Source organism: Colletotrichum godetiae (genome assembly GCF_030913485.1).
Source record: "Colletotrichum godetiae strain CBS 193.32 chromosome Unknown BDP55scaffold_9, whole genome shotgun sequence".
Taxonomy (NCBI): domain Eukaryota; kingdom Fungi; phylum Ascomycota; class Sordariomycetes; order Glomerellales; family Glomerellaceae; genus Colletotrichum; species Colletotrichum godetiae.
Window position 1 is genome coordinate 589,213 of NW_026851257.1, and position 13,351 is coordinate 602,563.

Sequence of the window (13,351 nt, forward strand, 5' to 3'; positions counted from 1 at the left end):
AACCGACGAGGGAAAGAAGAGGCGCAGGCCTCTCGGCGGCTCTCATCTTCACCTATCGCGGCACAACCCCACTAAATCGTTAATTACGTGGAGGTGTGGGTGCACGCATCTGCTGTGGGAACCGTGGGCGACGAAGGATCCCCAAGAAACCGTATCCGTACCTACCTGACCTACCTAATCGCAATCCCAGGCACACGCTTTCACCTTTTCGTGTCTCTCTTTCTTCTTTCCCTCTCTTCACCTCAATCCTCGACACCGTTTTTTTCTCCTCTCCTCCTCCCCGGCCGATCCTCGAGGAAACAAATTCCGACTGAATCGTACTCCCTCTCTCTCGATCCCTCGATACACCGTCAGCATGGGCCTCCACAACCCGCTCCCGTCATCTATGGCGTGTAAGTCCACCTTATTTTTTCTGGCTGGTGCCGGTGATCCCGCTGCAGCGCCGCACCCCGTCATCCTGTTCAGTCGCAACAGATGAGCTGACCAGACCCTAACAGCGGAATGCAAAAAGTGCGGCAAGATCCTGACGTCGTTTATCGACCCTCGTCAAGCCTTCAGTCCCGACAAGATCATTCCTCCCTCCGTTCTGGCCAACGCGAAGGTGAGCAATATTTCCCACCCCGCGATCAGCCATCCCCCGCCTGCCTTGGCGCATTCAATGTCTAGAGGCCTCCCACCGCTCACGACAACACTCCCCCAAGCCGAGACAATACTAACAGATATTGCGTGTACTTAGGGTCTCGCGATTCTCACCGTTCTCAAGGCCGGTTTCCTCGGTTCCGGTCGCTTTGGTAGCGGTCTCGTCGTCTCCCGACTTCCCGATGGATCATGGAGTGCGCCAAGCGCCATCGGTACGGCAGGTGCGGGATTTGGTGGACAGATTGGGTTTGAGTTGACCGACTTTGTCTTCATTCTCAACGATGCGAGCGCCGTCAAGACGTTTGCGCAGGCTGGTTCGCTTACGCTCGGGGGAAACGTCTCAATCGCCGCTGGTCCCGTGGGCCGCAACGCCGAGGCCGCGGGTGCCGCTTCGCTGAAGAGTGTTGCCGGTATTTTCTCCTACTCCAAGACCAAAGGTCTCTTCGCCGGTGTTTCGCTGGAGGGTTCCGTTATCATCGAGCGCCGCGACGCCAACGAGAAGCTTTACGGCACCCGCTACACCGCTGCCCAGATCTTGACCGGCAGCGTCCGCTCCCCGCCCCAGGCCGCGCCCCTGATGAATATCCTCAACTCCCGCGCCTTTAATGCCGGTCGCACCGGCCAGGCCAACGATACCATGTACAACGACGTTCCCGTTTACGACCAGGGCCAGGGCCAGGACGATTGGAATGGCAACAACAGCCGAGAGTTTGGAAACAACAACCGCAGCAGTGTTTTCGGTGGCGGAGATAGTGGCGCCAGCGAGTTTGGTGGACCCAAGAGATCCAGCACATGGCAGGACGACGTATACGACAGACCTGCTGGAGGTGGTTTTGGTGGAGTTTCGCGTTCCAACACAGGAGTCTCGCGTTCCAACACATTTGCCTCAAGAGGCAACGACGACTACGTCTACAGAGACAACCCATCGCCCAACTTCGGCCTCAATGACCAGAAGACGGGTCCTCCCGGTAGACCAGCTGCGCCGAAACCGAACTTCAATGGCAAGGCGGCCATGCTCAAGAAGAACGAGGCCGTTGCGCTCTTCACATTTGATGCCGACCAGCCCGGCGACCTGGGATTCAAGAAGGGCGATGTTATCACGGTACTGAAGAAAACTGAGAGTGAGACCGATTGGTGGTACGTGAAAGGGTCTTTCTCCATCTTGCAGGTTCAAAGCTGACATTCACAACAGGACTGGCATGATTGGAACAAGACACGGCATCTTCCCCAGCAACTACGTGAAGATGCGTGAGTAAGCTTATCCGACGGCTTGAACGCAAACCCAGTGCAAATTTGAATACCCAAATACTTGCAGTTTGAAGCATGACCGAAATCAGATTGCATACCTGATGCAAATACAAAGGGGATGGTGGAGGGAAACAGACGTCACCACAAGGTCCTATTGCTTATTCATGATACTCCGGATGGCCCTTTACCATCCTGTTTTTCCCAACGACGTCTTTAATGATAACGACCAAACCTCGTTTTAACAAGTCCTGGCGTTTGGATCCAAGGAGGCGTGGGAAGATATTTCTTCTTGTTGAATTGTCTCACAGCATAAACGTCCATCATTGGCTTTGGGAAAACGAAAAGAACAAATCCGTCTTATGACATAATCTAAATGCACTTTGCACAGATACTCTGATGTGACAAATCCATGCATGATGAAAGTGATGGTGGCACAGACGTGGTCAATGGCAATGACCACATGCGGACCGGACCGGCTTTGGATGTACGATTCCGGGGAGCCTACCCCGTTACGTAGTCGTGGAATGAGCCGAGGCAGTTCCAAACACATCAAAACAACACAGGTCAACAGGTGGGTATCAGAGCCATGATGTCAGGAAGGATCGACGCTTGCCGCTTGCCGACGGGTAAGAAGCAGGGGCAACTTGTTTCAGTGGTCCTTGAGACGATCTGGGGAAAGCTTGTCGATGCGGGTTGAAACGTTGTTTTTGGGAAGCTGGCTTTTTGCTGAGTCAGGAGGTGTCTGGTAAAGCAACTTCATTCCTTCACAAAGCTACACTCGATGGTAATGTAAGGTAATCAACATCCACTCAGACTCTGAGAGTAGTCATACAGTAACTACTTTGACTTGGAATTTGCGACGTAAGCTCCAGCTCCTTGAGCCTAGGTAGTAGGCGTTCAGGTTGCTCCAACACTGATACTAAAGGTCAATGGCACTATCATATCCAGTCAAATCAACTCATAGATTGCAGAGCGCTTTAAAGCCTTGAACAGGTTGCTTCAACGATGCTCACGAAGCCGTAGTCTGCCTGGTTTCTCCTAATGATAGTGCCACGAGGCAGAAACGGTATCATCACTCGTCAGACACTGTACCGTGGGCTTTATCACGTAGACAGTACATTCTTTCAGTATGTAGACTGTTCTCTTTTCTTTGTTCTAGATGGGTTGGTTCAAGCCACTTCTAACCCACCTCATTTGCCCATTGCTGTATGCCATAACTCGTGACAGATACCTTGTCTCTTGTGAAGCACGAGGTACTTCATGTGATGAGAGATCAAGCTCGAGGGTTCTTGTTTGATCAACCTCACCCCTAGAGCAATTCACTGGTCTCAGCGGAGTCAAAGTCAGGTCACGGCTCGACTCGACAACGTCATCTAGACGACGCCTCGATAACGGGCACAGATGGACAATCCAGTGAAAAGAGCGTGGTAATACGGTCCCTGGCGGTGCTACTTGTTCACCCTCAGGACTTTCCTATTACTTGATACACCTTCACCATGCGTCTTTCTCCTTGAACCCTTCAGTAGCTTACCGAATCAACAAAATACAACAACGCCCATATCAACAGTCTATAACTCAACCTTCAACCCGGATCCGAAGGATCTGCCGGAATCAATACCGACTCTATTAGAAAAACAGGCAGCGTGAAGAGACTCAATCCAGCTGATGGGGTGCCCACAGGACCGAATCTGTACCTTGAACGTGGTACCAGTTCTGTGCATCTTGGCTCCAAGTCCAGAATTTGTGGGATGGGTCCGACTCAAACTCTTGCTGCACCGGTCCGATGCGAGTTTCAGACTTCGCCACGGCGACGTCTTTCGAAAGTATCTGTGTGGCTGCAGTCGATTTCCCCCTCGCTGCTGCCAAAGTAGCACTCGTACATCCTAATCGATACCCAGAAGTTGTGCTGGTATGTGTCGTATCGTTTGTTCGGGATGAGAAAGAGCCGATAGAGCTGGGGCCATGGCCGCAGGATTCCGACGTTGAAGTATTGCTAGTTGGTAGAGTGGCTGATGGCTTCGGACGGGGAGATGTATGGGTTTCTTCCTTACTCTCGTGGTCCATTCGTTCTGTTTTGGCTGCTTGTGGTGGACTTCGAGGTGTTTGTTTCTCGTCGTTGGAACATCTGTTACTGGTCAATTCGTCTGCTGCTCCGAGGGGACTATAGGCTAAATATACAGATGTTTAGGCTGACTCAGACACAGTTACTTGATGTCGCAGTAGAGTGCCATACGTCAGCTCGTGAATGTGGTTTGTGAATGTTGGCTTAGATAGTGGGGGGGGGGGGGGATGAAATAGTTTCTGTGGAAATCAAGCTGTTTAATAAGAAGAAAAAGACTGAAAGAATCTATAGTCATAGAACGAGAGAATGACTACCTACCTCGCCTCATTCTTAAGTTCCATCCTTTGATATTTATAGCGATAGGTATTCTTATCAAGGCCGAGTCTATCTGATGGTGCCTCATAAATTTCGACAGGATACAACTCCGCAAGGTATGTCTACCAAGGCAATGGGGCTGGCAAGGGTTGCCTAGGAGAGGCATAAGTGTTGAAGAATGCTTGCCAAATTGTATAAGCACTCTTCTAGCCGCTGTCGAGCGTACTTTGGCAGTTCTCAATCAGCTTCAGATCTGTCCCATGATGCTAGACGAACGTCAACTTGGAATGGATGGTGCTGCAAGGTACTTTCTTTGAGGCCGCTCTGGATTCTTAATATGTCCTTACGGGGCAACTGCATTTCGGACTCGCTGCATGAGAGCCAATCCACATCGACACAGCACTTGTTGCGTGAGTGTATCAATAGATTCACAGCAGGGTCAGATTGGGGGCCTGGCGGCTATGTGGGAAGATCAAGAGCCTTCAACACGCCACCGGTGGCCGTTCGTACCAAGACATCCGTCCCTAGCCGATTCGGTGAGGATCATCTGTAATTACAATTTTGGAGATTCTTCATGGGGTGGACTGAGTTGTTCTACCGGGGAAGCATGCCTGCTGATCCGCTTGACATTCTACCAGGTTTCTCTTTGGAATTTCGGACGTTCCGATGCTCCGCCAACATTGATGTCACCCCAGCATTGCTGCCCTAACTGCGTAGGTTACTTATCAGGCTCCTTTCCGCTCCTCAAGACGAAGGTGACACGGGTCAAAACTTAGCTTGGTCGCCTACTCACTTGCTTCCCTTGGGTTGCCAGTGAGAGGCCCAATAGTACCTTGCATAGTCACCGAACAGCCTCGTACTTGGGTTTTGTTTAAGGCGGTGGGGGGAGAGGCGGAGTAGTTCGCAAACAAATGTGGCACTGCAATTACTTGTTTACAGAGTTACCGTCATCAGCACCGCGATTGGCAACTTACATTACCTACCTAAACTCCGCCACAGCGATCTTATTGTACTGAGCATCAGTCAAGACATAAACGGTCGATACGTCCACAAATTCCAATTGTAAACCTACCTGGAGAGCACGCCCCCTTGTGCAACCATCCTCTCCAAATCCAAATAATTGAAACCAAAGCCATCTTCGTTCTATTCTTAAATCATCATTTTTACGGACTTTGTCTGTAGCTCCCGTTCAACAACGGACTTTAAACCCGTAAGGCTCATCAAGTACGACGACAACAAACACGAAGCCAGCAACAAGACCGAGCCTCCAACGACGACGCGACGACAAGCGAGCCATCCCGAAACAACACAGGTATTATTGCCTATACATTCATGCAACTTTCTACGTCAGCTTAGGGGGGCGCACACAGTTCCTGCCCTCATTGTCTCATGTTGGGAGCGAAGGATTTTGGACCAACAGAACAGTGTCAGCTATCAACCAAACTGATAAAACGGGTGCGGGATGCCTCCGATACCAAACGCCAATGGAGCAATAGGTTCACCGACAACTATATCGAGCCGTGTGTCAGACCAAGATGATGAAAGTCAGAATGACTTGGAGTCTTCCGATACAGGGTTCAATATCCCATACAATTTCATCGCAAGAGACAGCCGGGGAATATCCCATCTGCGAGTCGCGATGCACGAGCACAGCAGGATGCAATCCGGTGTTACCCGCAAATTCGTCGAAGACATGGGCTACACAACTTTACCTCTTCCGCCGACAATACGTTGCCAGTCGCGCGAAACGGCCTATGGACTACCTCTATTCGAAGAATTCGTTTCTCTAGAAGTCCTTGGGACTTTACCTGATACATCAGTCATTCATGTCGGAGTATTGGCCGATGAGCAACAACCGGACAGCCCCGACATCTATATCTGCGCAAAAACACAGCAAAAAGTCATCCGCATACTAGAACTTTCCATGGCACCTCAGGGAAGTCTTCGTGGTGATAAGCCCTGCGGGGAAACATCCAAGAGTCTCAGCAAGCCATCTTTTACACCGACCGAAACGAAGAATGAGAAGGAGAACCAACTGGTGTCTGCTACTTATGGTAGCAGCTGCCAAGACTGTGGACCCGCCACCCTACCTCAAGATGCAGAATCGGTCGACGATGCTATCTCGGACGCGATACAAGAATCGATGCTGGACCTTCCAGACTCTCGCAGTGGACTTGGAAGCGCCGCAGTCTTCACATCCCGGGGTCTACCTCAGTCTTCGTCACCAACAACGATTGAGCCATGGGAGGCATCCTCCTACTACTCTAAACAGAAACAGTCTATTAATCCAGGGAAATTGGTGTCGCAAGAGCCCATTGATAATCTGGTGTCGAGAGAATACGCGTCTCAAGCACGTCGTATCTGCGTCGATGCCCCTGACGTCTGCTGATGTCTATTGTGTGCGTCAACACGGTCTCTTGGAGTTTTGTACGATTTTCGGTGTTTTGGTGTTTTGGCGTTTTCAATATTCTTCATTGACTTGCACAATAGTATTCGAACTATTTTTCTAGTGATCATCTCTTCAGTTCACCTCCATTCGTGTTAGATCGACAGAGGGCGTGGAGCATAGCACTCAAGGGCATTGCTAGACCTGTAGATATAAACATGCATGCTGTATATGCTCGACATCTCATCAAAAGAGTAGACCACTGTTTCAATGGGCTCAGAGGTTGAGAGGTCTTCGCAGAGTTGAGAAGCAACTTGTTAACGGAACCGCACTTGAGAATCGGTATTGTACACCTCTTTTAGACCAAGGTATCTCGTATTGGGGGACCTTTAGGACTTGAAATAACACCAGAGCTTTGATGATCAATGCATTCGTCAGTATCTTCGCGAACTGTGTTCGCTAAATTCTCGAAATCAATTTCAAGGTTGTTTATGTAGCTGACTTCTTGCTGAGCCAGGAAGCATCCAGCAGGGAGACTTCACCCTAAGTGATTCTAGGTTTAGGAAGGGGCGAAACTTATATCCGGTGTCCTTGCGAAGAATGTATCAGTCCGGGGACAATTGAGACAGCGGCACGCTTCTTTGAGTGTAACTTAAGCTGCGTTCCCTTCATTGATGCTTGACGACGAAGTGGCGCAACATGGACTGAGGGCTGACGCTGGAGGTAGTTCTAGACGGAGACTGAGATGGAAACGATGGAATAGGCACTTGCGGAAGGTCCTCTTCTCTTTCGCTAACATTATTTCCCATGCCTCTTTGGCCTTTAGTAAGAGTTGTGGGCATAGAAAACATACCTTCCGAAGGCCACTTGGCCAAGTGGCTTCAATCCTACCCTGGTTCTTATCTCAACCGGGTAACTGTTCTCGGGGAAGACACGCTTTGTATTGACAGTGTCCTTAGCTTTAACAGTTGCGGATACCTTATCTTCAAGATGTAACTAAACAAGCGTGCACTGGTCCAATTTGCCCTTTGCTACTAATAAGCCCAAAACCCTCTCCAACGTGTCACTGCCGAGATCACCTCCCTCAATCTAACTTGCCCGCATAGACGACACCATTCCAGGCATTAAGAGCTGCCTTGCTGTCAGTGTTTGGTAGTAATCTGACGAGTCACCTCATTCGCTCGTCGTCTCCTTCGCCAGGCGAGGTTCCTGGCTCGAGGACACCAAGGGAGTCGTTGATGGGGGCCAGATGTTCACATTGCGAGGAGTTGTATGAATCTCGGGACCGGTCCAGTCCAAAGGTAGAAGGGGGAGACGACCCAGTGTTGCCACCGGTTGTGAAGATTGGCGTTGCACCTAGTCCGCTAGTGGATCGGGAACGGCCGGCGGCTGGCTCCACTAACGTCAACTCGGTGGCTCGGAGACTGAGGTCCGCATCGGTAACTGGCCGACCCACCTGGCGGCCGGCAGGTCCGTGATTGATTGAATTCCGAATCGCCGCAAAGGTTTCACTGCTAATGAACTGTCGCGTTGGAGACCGAACTTCTACTCTTTCAGGAGGAAGCGCGGGTACGTCCTCATCCATTTTGAGCTGCTCTCTTTCAGGAATATTGTTGGTAGGCGCTGAATGCGGCCTAACTTCCGCATCTTGCTAGAAAGATTGATGCCGAGGAAAATCCCAACTTCTTGCCAGCCGTATTCCGGGCCAAGCACGGCAACATTGACGTCCATTTCAGGCACGTTAGCCTCAGGCATTCGAACTGTGAAGGAGGCGAAATCTTCCAGCATAATGATACCGAAAGGTGTATGGAAGAGCCGTCTGTTGTGGGTTGGGGATAGCGGTAGCTTGCGAAGTCCAAGGGTAGCCACAGTGCTAGAACTAGCGTAGGAGTAATCGAGGCCAGTACTGGCCGCGAGGACCGTTTCGAATAAGCCTTGGTCATTTTTTGCTTCCATACTAATGAAATGCTGGGGAATTAAAGACTCCAAGTCCGGCATTGGACGGAAGTGCGACCCTAGTACGCTAACAGATCCGGACCTTGAGGGAGTTCTTCCATCATCCCTGCTAGGTGGTGGCTGGCCTGCCGGCATTGATGGTAGTCCATGGTGGGCTTCGTTCAGCTGGTGGCCGTAACTCATTGTGTCAATGTCGATTTTTACAGTGTTCGCTCAAAAGTCCCAATCTTGTCGCTCGAGGTTCGTGGTTTTGATTCAGTTTCGATTGGGCACGTTTCGGAGTCGCGAGGTTTATGAATCTAAAGTCGGTAGAAGTCAGATATCAAGACGTTTTCACGTTGGAATTCGACGAACCTAGATATATTTGATATTATTAATAAAACTGTCTTTTTGAAGGGAGTTAGTACACCAATAGTGTATCAAAAGAGCGAATTGAAGCGAATATTATCGGATATGGACGTGCAATAAGACCAAGCTCTTCGGAAAGTCGCACAATTTAGGTGGCACGCTCTTCATGTCGGTAGCCTCCGATTGAAATTGAGCGAGCTATAAGCTCGAGGCAAGACTCTTGACCTCCATGATGGCGAACCACAACCGAACCACGAAGAAGGCGAACCATGAAGACGGCGAACCATGAAGAAGGCAGCCGCGAGGAGGGGACTAGGCACACGACGAATACCTGGTGAGGCTGCAACAGATGAAGGCCTGTACACTCAAGAAAGTGAGGAGTGGTGCTCGAATACGCAGGGTACTTTCGTGATCAAACAAGTTGTTCCTACGAATGAAAAGCAGCTACGCATGCAATGCACCAGCTTGACCCATCCGTCACATCTAGTGGAATTTCAATCCTCGGGCTATGCATGACCGATTGTAATTTCGACACCGCTCTGTTCAAAATATCGGTGAATAACAGGCTTCACACCGAGTCAACCCGGAGCCTGCATGGTGAAGTGCAAATTTGGTGTGACCCCACACTGAACCACGGTTCGTGTTGCCCACGACAACACACTCATTGAAGAGGCCTGACTACAAAATCGAGCCATTCATGTATCAACACAAGGCGAATTGACGGGCGTAATTGATGTTATCAAAATTACGTAGGTTGATTTGCTCGCTCCGAGCCTAATACCCCTCAACATGCACGCTGCACTGCGTGCCCCGTTCGATGTAAGCACCGCACCTATGGGGGTGGGAGTATCCTACCTTCATCCTTGTGATATCTTATACGTCTTTCTGAATCAATACGCATTCCGGCTTGAGAAGGCTTTGATGGGCCACCAGTCGTCGCGGAGGCCGGATAGATACCGACACTCGGCTGGACTGACCATTCTCGTCTGCGGATCACCAGTAGCCCTGGAACAAGATTGGATGCCGAGATGTTGTGCCATTGAATGACACTGGTCAGATGTCTTTTGTGCAAATTCAGATCATGCTGTTAACATCCTCAATTCTCAGCTTGTGTTGTTACTCTGACGTCCGTTGTTTACCCAATGTCGATTACTAGAACATCCAGAGTTCCATGAAAATTGGCGAAGCTCTTCCTTTCTATTATCCGGGTCGGCGAGGGCTCAATTGAGTATCTCTCCACAGCTGTGGTTCACTGAATACCTCACTTCCCACCCACCGACAAACCTGTGAGTACCAAGATCCGCGTGCATCCAGCCAACAGCTTGTTAAGTAAGCGTGTGATGTAGAAGGATCATCTCGACATTTTCCAACAAGTCCACCGACACACAGACTAATGGACAATAGGCTTGGAGCTCAGTCAGTCAGTGACAAACAGCCAAGTGCGTCCAAGTCTGATACCCATTTGCCACGGAATGGCACTTGGCAGTCAGGGACATCTGGAACATCAGGAACATCGTCACGACGCAATGGGTATTCTTCTCCAGTATCATTTTCTGGGACAGAAGCGACTATCCTGGGAAGTTTCGAGTCCTTTGCACCTCTAGCTGCACGTTCACAGCTGTCCGAAAAGGTTCCAATACGCCCATCGTCTCCAGCAACACTCGTACCCGGAGAGTCGGCAGAACAGCAAGACGGGCAGGTAACTGGGACCAATGAGACCGAAAAGCTGATCAGCCCCAGTCAGGAGGACTTTGAGATGGACCCGGGCCATGCATTTTGGAGCTGGTCTGTGAAGAATGAAAATTGGTATCATGTCGATAAGCACACAGGATCGGTTCTCTGGGCACCACGCGAATTAGACTAGTTCTGGCCCAATTCATTTCGTATTTTGTGTGAGAGTTGACTTCTCGTGTTCTAGCGATGAACACAATCTTATGTCTCTCGACATATGTTCCTCTTCTTTCTCTTCAGGACTACTCATAGAGTAGCGTACGAACCATCACGGATCTCAGCCTGATGAACTGAAGGATTAGCTGTCGCTCGGATGTGTACTGATAAAGAAGCATGTGCAAAACCGACAATGGATCCGAAGAAGTTTTAGAGTCTCTCAGTCTATTTCGGACTAGATAGTGAGGAATCTTAGGACGTGCTCTATGGCGTTCTCCCGGCACTTCTATCTCTTCGCCAGACAGACCACCAGGCATGAGACGCTGATATACTGGACCTGAGAGGCCTGTGGATGTAGAAGGGCTTTATTTCACCGTGTCTTACGATACGCTGGATGTGTGGGATGACTTATAGCTCAGTCATCATGGGAACGGATAAGTAAATGAAGGCGGACTACGAGCAAATGAACCATGGCATGGGATAAGTGACTCTCGAGAGATTGTGCGAAAGCTGCAAGGACAGGTAGAAGCACGCGTGCTATCATGATCTGAGTTTGAGCTAGGAAGCATGTATCTTATCAAGAAAAGTTGTAAGCGGAAAGAATTTGCCAAGAATACAATGCAAGCAATACGCCTCTATCCGGCTCAAGCTTAAATGATTCAATCAAGTTCGTGGAATCAAGAGAACGCCTAGTTTCAGCTACAAGTCATGCGAAACAGATGCCGACTTCGATACGACCCTCTAAATTAATATTCCCAGTGTATCAGGGCCCTGGCGATTCTAATCCAGCTCTACTGGACAATATATCACTGATTTGGTGTCTTCATCCTGATGGGACCATTGTTGCAAGGTCTCATCCCACTTCCAGAACTGGTGAGCCGGATCTTCCGTAAAATCTTTGAAAGACTCACTGGTTTCCCAGCTGAGGTCGTCGAGGGAGCTAATGTCTACATCTCCTGCCTCGTTATTGCCATCGCATAGCTGCAATTGGCCAGCTTGTGCTGTTTGATGGAGCTGGAGCGCTTCTAATTTCGTCAGAAGCTGAGTGTCGTCACTCGGATAGTTTGAAGGTCGACTTTCTGAGAAGATAGAGCATGGTGTAGACAATTGAGTTTGTTGACAGAACTGATCAAGTACTGGGCTCAACCCGCCTAGCTGGTACTCGCAGTCCCTTTGCAGAAAAGACGACAAGCTGAGATCAGTCTTGCTTTCCGTGACCGAAGACGTTAAAGAACAGACTTGATCCTGGGATAAGACACTTTCTTCGGACCCTGAAAGCTTAGGTTCGGAGACCCAAAAGGATTTCCGCCAATGAGTCGTTAACTCAGGCGGAATGAGAGGAACTCTCGGTGATTCGCGTTGTTTGTGGATTTCAGTTGATGAAGAAGGAAGTGGCTCTTCCCACTGCGTTTGTGGAGGGCGTGTAGGACGTTGAAAGTCAGATGTCAGAAAGTCTCGGACGTCTTCCGCACAATACGTCATGGTGGCTATGGACCAGCGTCGACTAGTTTTTCAAGAATTGATTAGGTGCTGACTGTAGGTAGTAGACCATACGACTGCATTGAGGTAGAATGCGAAAGGAGAGAGGCCATTGGTGGAAGTTATGAGATGATCCACGAAGTTGTTGAACCCCCAGGACATTTATGTCGGGAAGCATTCGGCGCGGCTCATATAGGTATTCAACAAAGAACTTACCATCAAAAGTTCGGTGAGAGTCCGTGAATGAGGCTTGCGCGGTCGGTCTTCCTCGCGGCTCTGATCGTCGGACTCATCGGGGTGAGTCGTTCCACCCGGTGGCATTGAGGGGGATCCGACGGGAAGTGGGAATTCGCGGCTGAACACAGTCTGAAGCTATCCATCTTAGTTGAACTGCAGGTTCAGAGTTTCAGGGCGGGCCATTGTAATTGTAATTGTAATTGGTATCAGTGAAGAGGTGTCTATCTAAAATTCCACTTTCAGTCAACGGACAACTGCGTCAAATTACGATGAGGAGGTTGCAAAGGAACCCACTTACGCATGCATACTGCAGCGCAAGTTGGCCTTCCAATAAGGTAGGCCGAAGAGACCTGAGAAGGAGGGCCCAACCTGCGACCACCCGTCTTAGCACATTGTCGGGCATCAATCAGTTCTTTCGTACCAGAAGCACCTGAGATCACAATGTACTAATGGAGTCCTTCAGCACTGGAACAGGTGCCATTCCTGATGCTGTAGTATCCATAGGCTTTGTCTGGCCCATTGGAGCTTTTATGAGCCGCAAGATCACGTTCCTCAAGCCACCTAAGGACTGGAGCCCCTGGGAAATTGATAGGGAGTGCTTGGCTGCCGAACTGCTTTGAAGAAACTCGCATGAGTTAAGTTACGACAGGCTTCTCGCCCGGGACAAACCCAACCATTGCCCCCCCGGTCTTTCCGCGATCACGCACACCGAACAGCTACATATTAAAGCTGTTCCAGCTCAAGGCATATGGAAGTAGCTGTCAACCGCGTCCCATCAAGAACGCCTAAGGAGG

At 49.9% G+C, this 13,351-nt stretch overlaps 6 protein-coding genes across 6 annotated transcripts; 3 read left to right on the forward strand and 3 right to left on the reverse strand.

Annotated features, from left to right (window-relative positions):
- Positions 1-355: 355 nt before the first annotated feature.
- BDP55DRAFT_629127 (SH3 domain-containing protein) lies at positions 356-1,895 on the forward strand (the record flags this gene model as incomplete). Its single annotated transcript, XM_060571984.1, has 4 exons — positions 356-392; positions 498-601; positions 737-1,776; positions 1,832-1,895. The coding sequence occupies 4 exons, from the start codon at positions 356-358 to the stop codon at positions 1,893-1,895; spliced, it is 1,245 nt and encodes a 414-aa protein (XP_060432845.1).
- Positions 1,896-3,325: 1,430 nt separating this feature from the next.
- Positions 3,326-4,360, reverse strand: BDP55DRAFT_430708 (uncharacterized protein). Its single transcript, XM_060567521.1, has 3 exons — positions 4,268-4,360; positions 4,066-4,188; positions 3,326-4,012 (listed from the first exon to the last, which is right to left on the reverse strand). Exon 3 carries the CDS (start codon positions 3,949-3,951, stop codon positions 3,541-3,543), a length of 411 nt encoding a protein of 136 aa, XP_060432846.1. The 5' UTR covers positions 3,952-4,012; positions 4,066-4,188; positions 4,268-4,360; the 3' UTR covers positions 3,326-3,540.
- A 954-nt stretch (positions 4,361-5,314) lies between these two features.
- Positions 5,315-7,088, forward strand: BDP55DRAFT_654411 (uncharacterized protein). Its single transcript, XM_060574258.1, has one exon. The coding sequence runs from the start codon at positions 5,727-5,729 to the stop codon at positions 6,651-6,653; it is 927 nt and encodes a 308-aa protein (XP_060432847.1). The 5' UTR covers positions 5,315-5,726; the 3' UTR covers positions 6,654-7,088.
- Positions 7,089-7,332: 244 nt separating this feature from the next.
- BDP55DRAFT_712889 (uncharacterized protein) lies at positions 7,333-9,153 on the reverse strand. Its single transcript, XM_060578222.1, has 4 exons — positions 8,961-9,153; positions 8,364-8,905; positions 7,823-8,301; positions 7,333-7,789 (listed from the first exon to the last, which is right to left on the reverse strand). Exons 2-4 carry the CDS (start codon positions 8,787-8,789, stop codon positions 7,735-7,737), a joined length of 960 nt encoding a protein of 319 aa, XP_060432848.1. The 5' UTR covers positions 8,790-8,905; positions 8,961-9,153; the 3' UTR covers positions 7,333-7,734.
- A 913-nt stretch (positions 9,154-10,066) lies between these two features.
- BDP55DRAFT_654416 (uncharacterized protein) lies at positions 10,067-10,992 on the forward strand. Its single transcript, XM_060574259.1, has 2 exons — positions 10,067-10,240; positions 10,301-10,992. Exon 2 carries the CDS (start codon positions 10,348-10,350, stop codon positions 10,816-10,818), a length of 471 nt encoding a protein of 156 aa, XP_060432849.1. The 5' UTR covers positions 10,067-10,240; positions 10,301-10,347; the 3' UTR covers positions 10,819-10,992.
- A 362-nt stretch (positions 10,993-11,354) lies between these two features.
- Positions 11,355-12,509, reverse strand: BDP55DRAFT_654417 (uncharacterized protein). Its single transcript, XM_060574260.1, has one exon. The coding sequence runs from the start codon at positions 12,321-12,323 to the stop codon at positions 11,622-11,624; it is 702 nt and encodes a 233-aa protein (XP_060432850.1). The 5' UTR covers positions 12,324-12,509; the 3' UTR covers positions 11,355-11,621.
- Positions 12,510-13,351: the final 842 nt, after the last annotated feature.

Bases quoted from the DNA above. Each gene is read 5' to 3' on its own strand.
- BDP55DRAFT_654411 (XM_060574258.1), top strand. From the start codon at position 5,727: ATGCCTCCGATACCAAACGCCAATGGAGCAATAGGTTCACCGACAACT.
- BDP55DRAFT_654417 (XM_060574260.1), bottom strand. From the start codon at position 12,323: ATGACGTATTGTGCGGAAGACGTCCGAGACTTTCTGACATCTGACTTT.
- BDP55DRAFT_712889 (XM_060578222.1), bottom strand. From the start codon at position 8,789: ATGAGTTACGGCCACCAGCTGAACGAAGCCCACCATGGACTACCATCA. The intron at 8,302-8,363 runs GTGCTTGGCCCG...CAATCTTTCTAG, and splicing joins AAATGGACGTCAATGTTGCC to CAAGATGCGGAAGTTAGGCC. The intron at 7,790-7,822 runs GTGACTCGTCAG...AAACACTGACAG, and splicing joins GGAGACGACGAGCGAATGAG to CAAGGCAGCTCTTAATGCCT.
- BDP55DRAFT_430708 (XM_060567521.1), bottom strand. From the start codon at position 3,951: ATGGACCACGAGAGTAAGGAAGAAACCCATACATCTCCCCGTCCGAAG.
- BDP55DRAFT_654416 (XM_060574259.1), top strand. From the start codon at position 10,348: ATGGACAATAGGCTTGGAGCTCAGTCAGTCAGTGACAAACAGCCAAGT.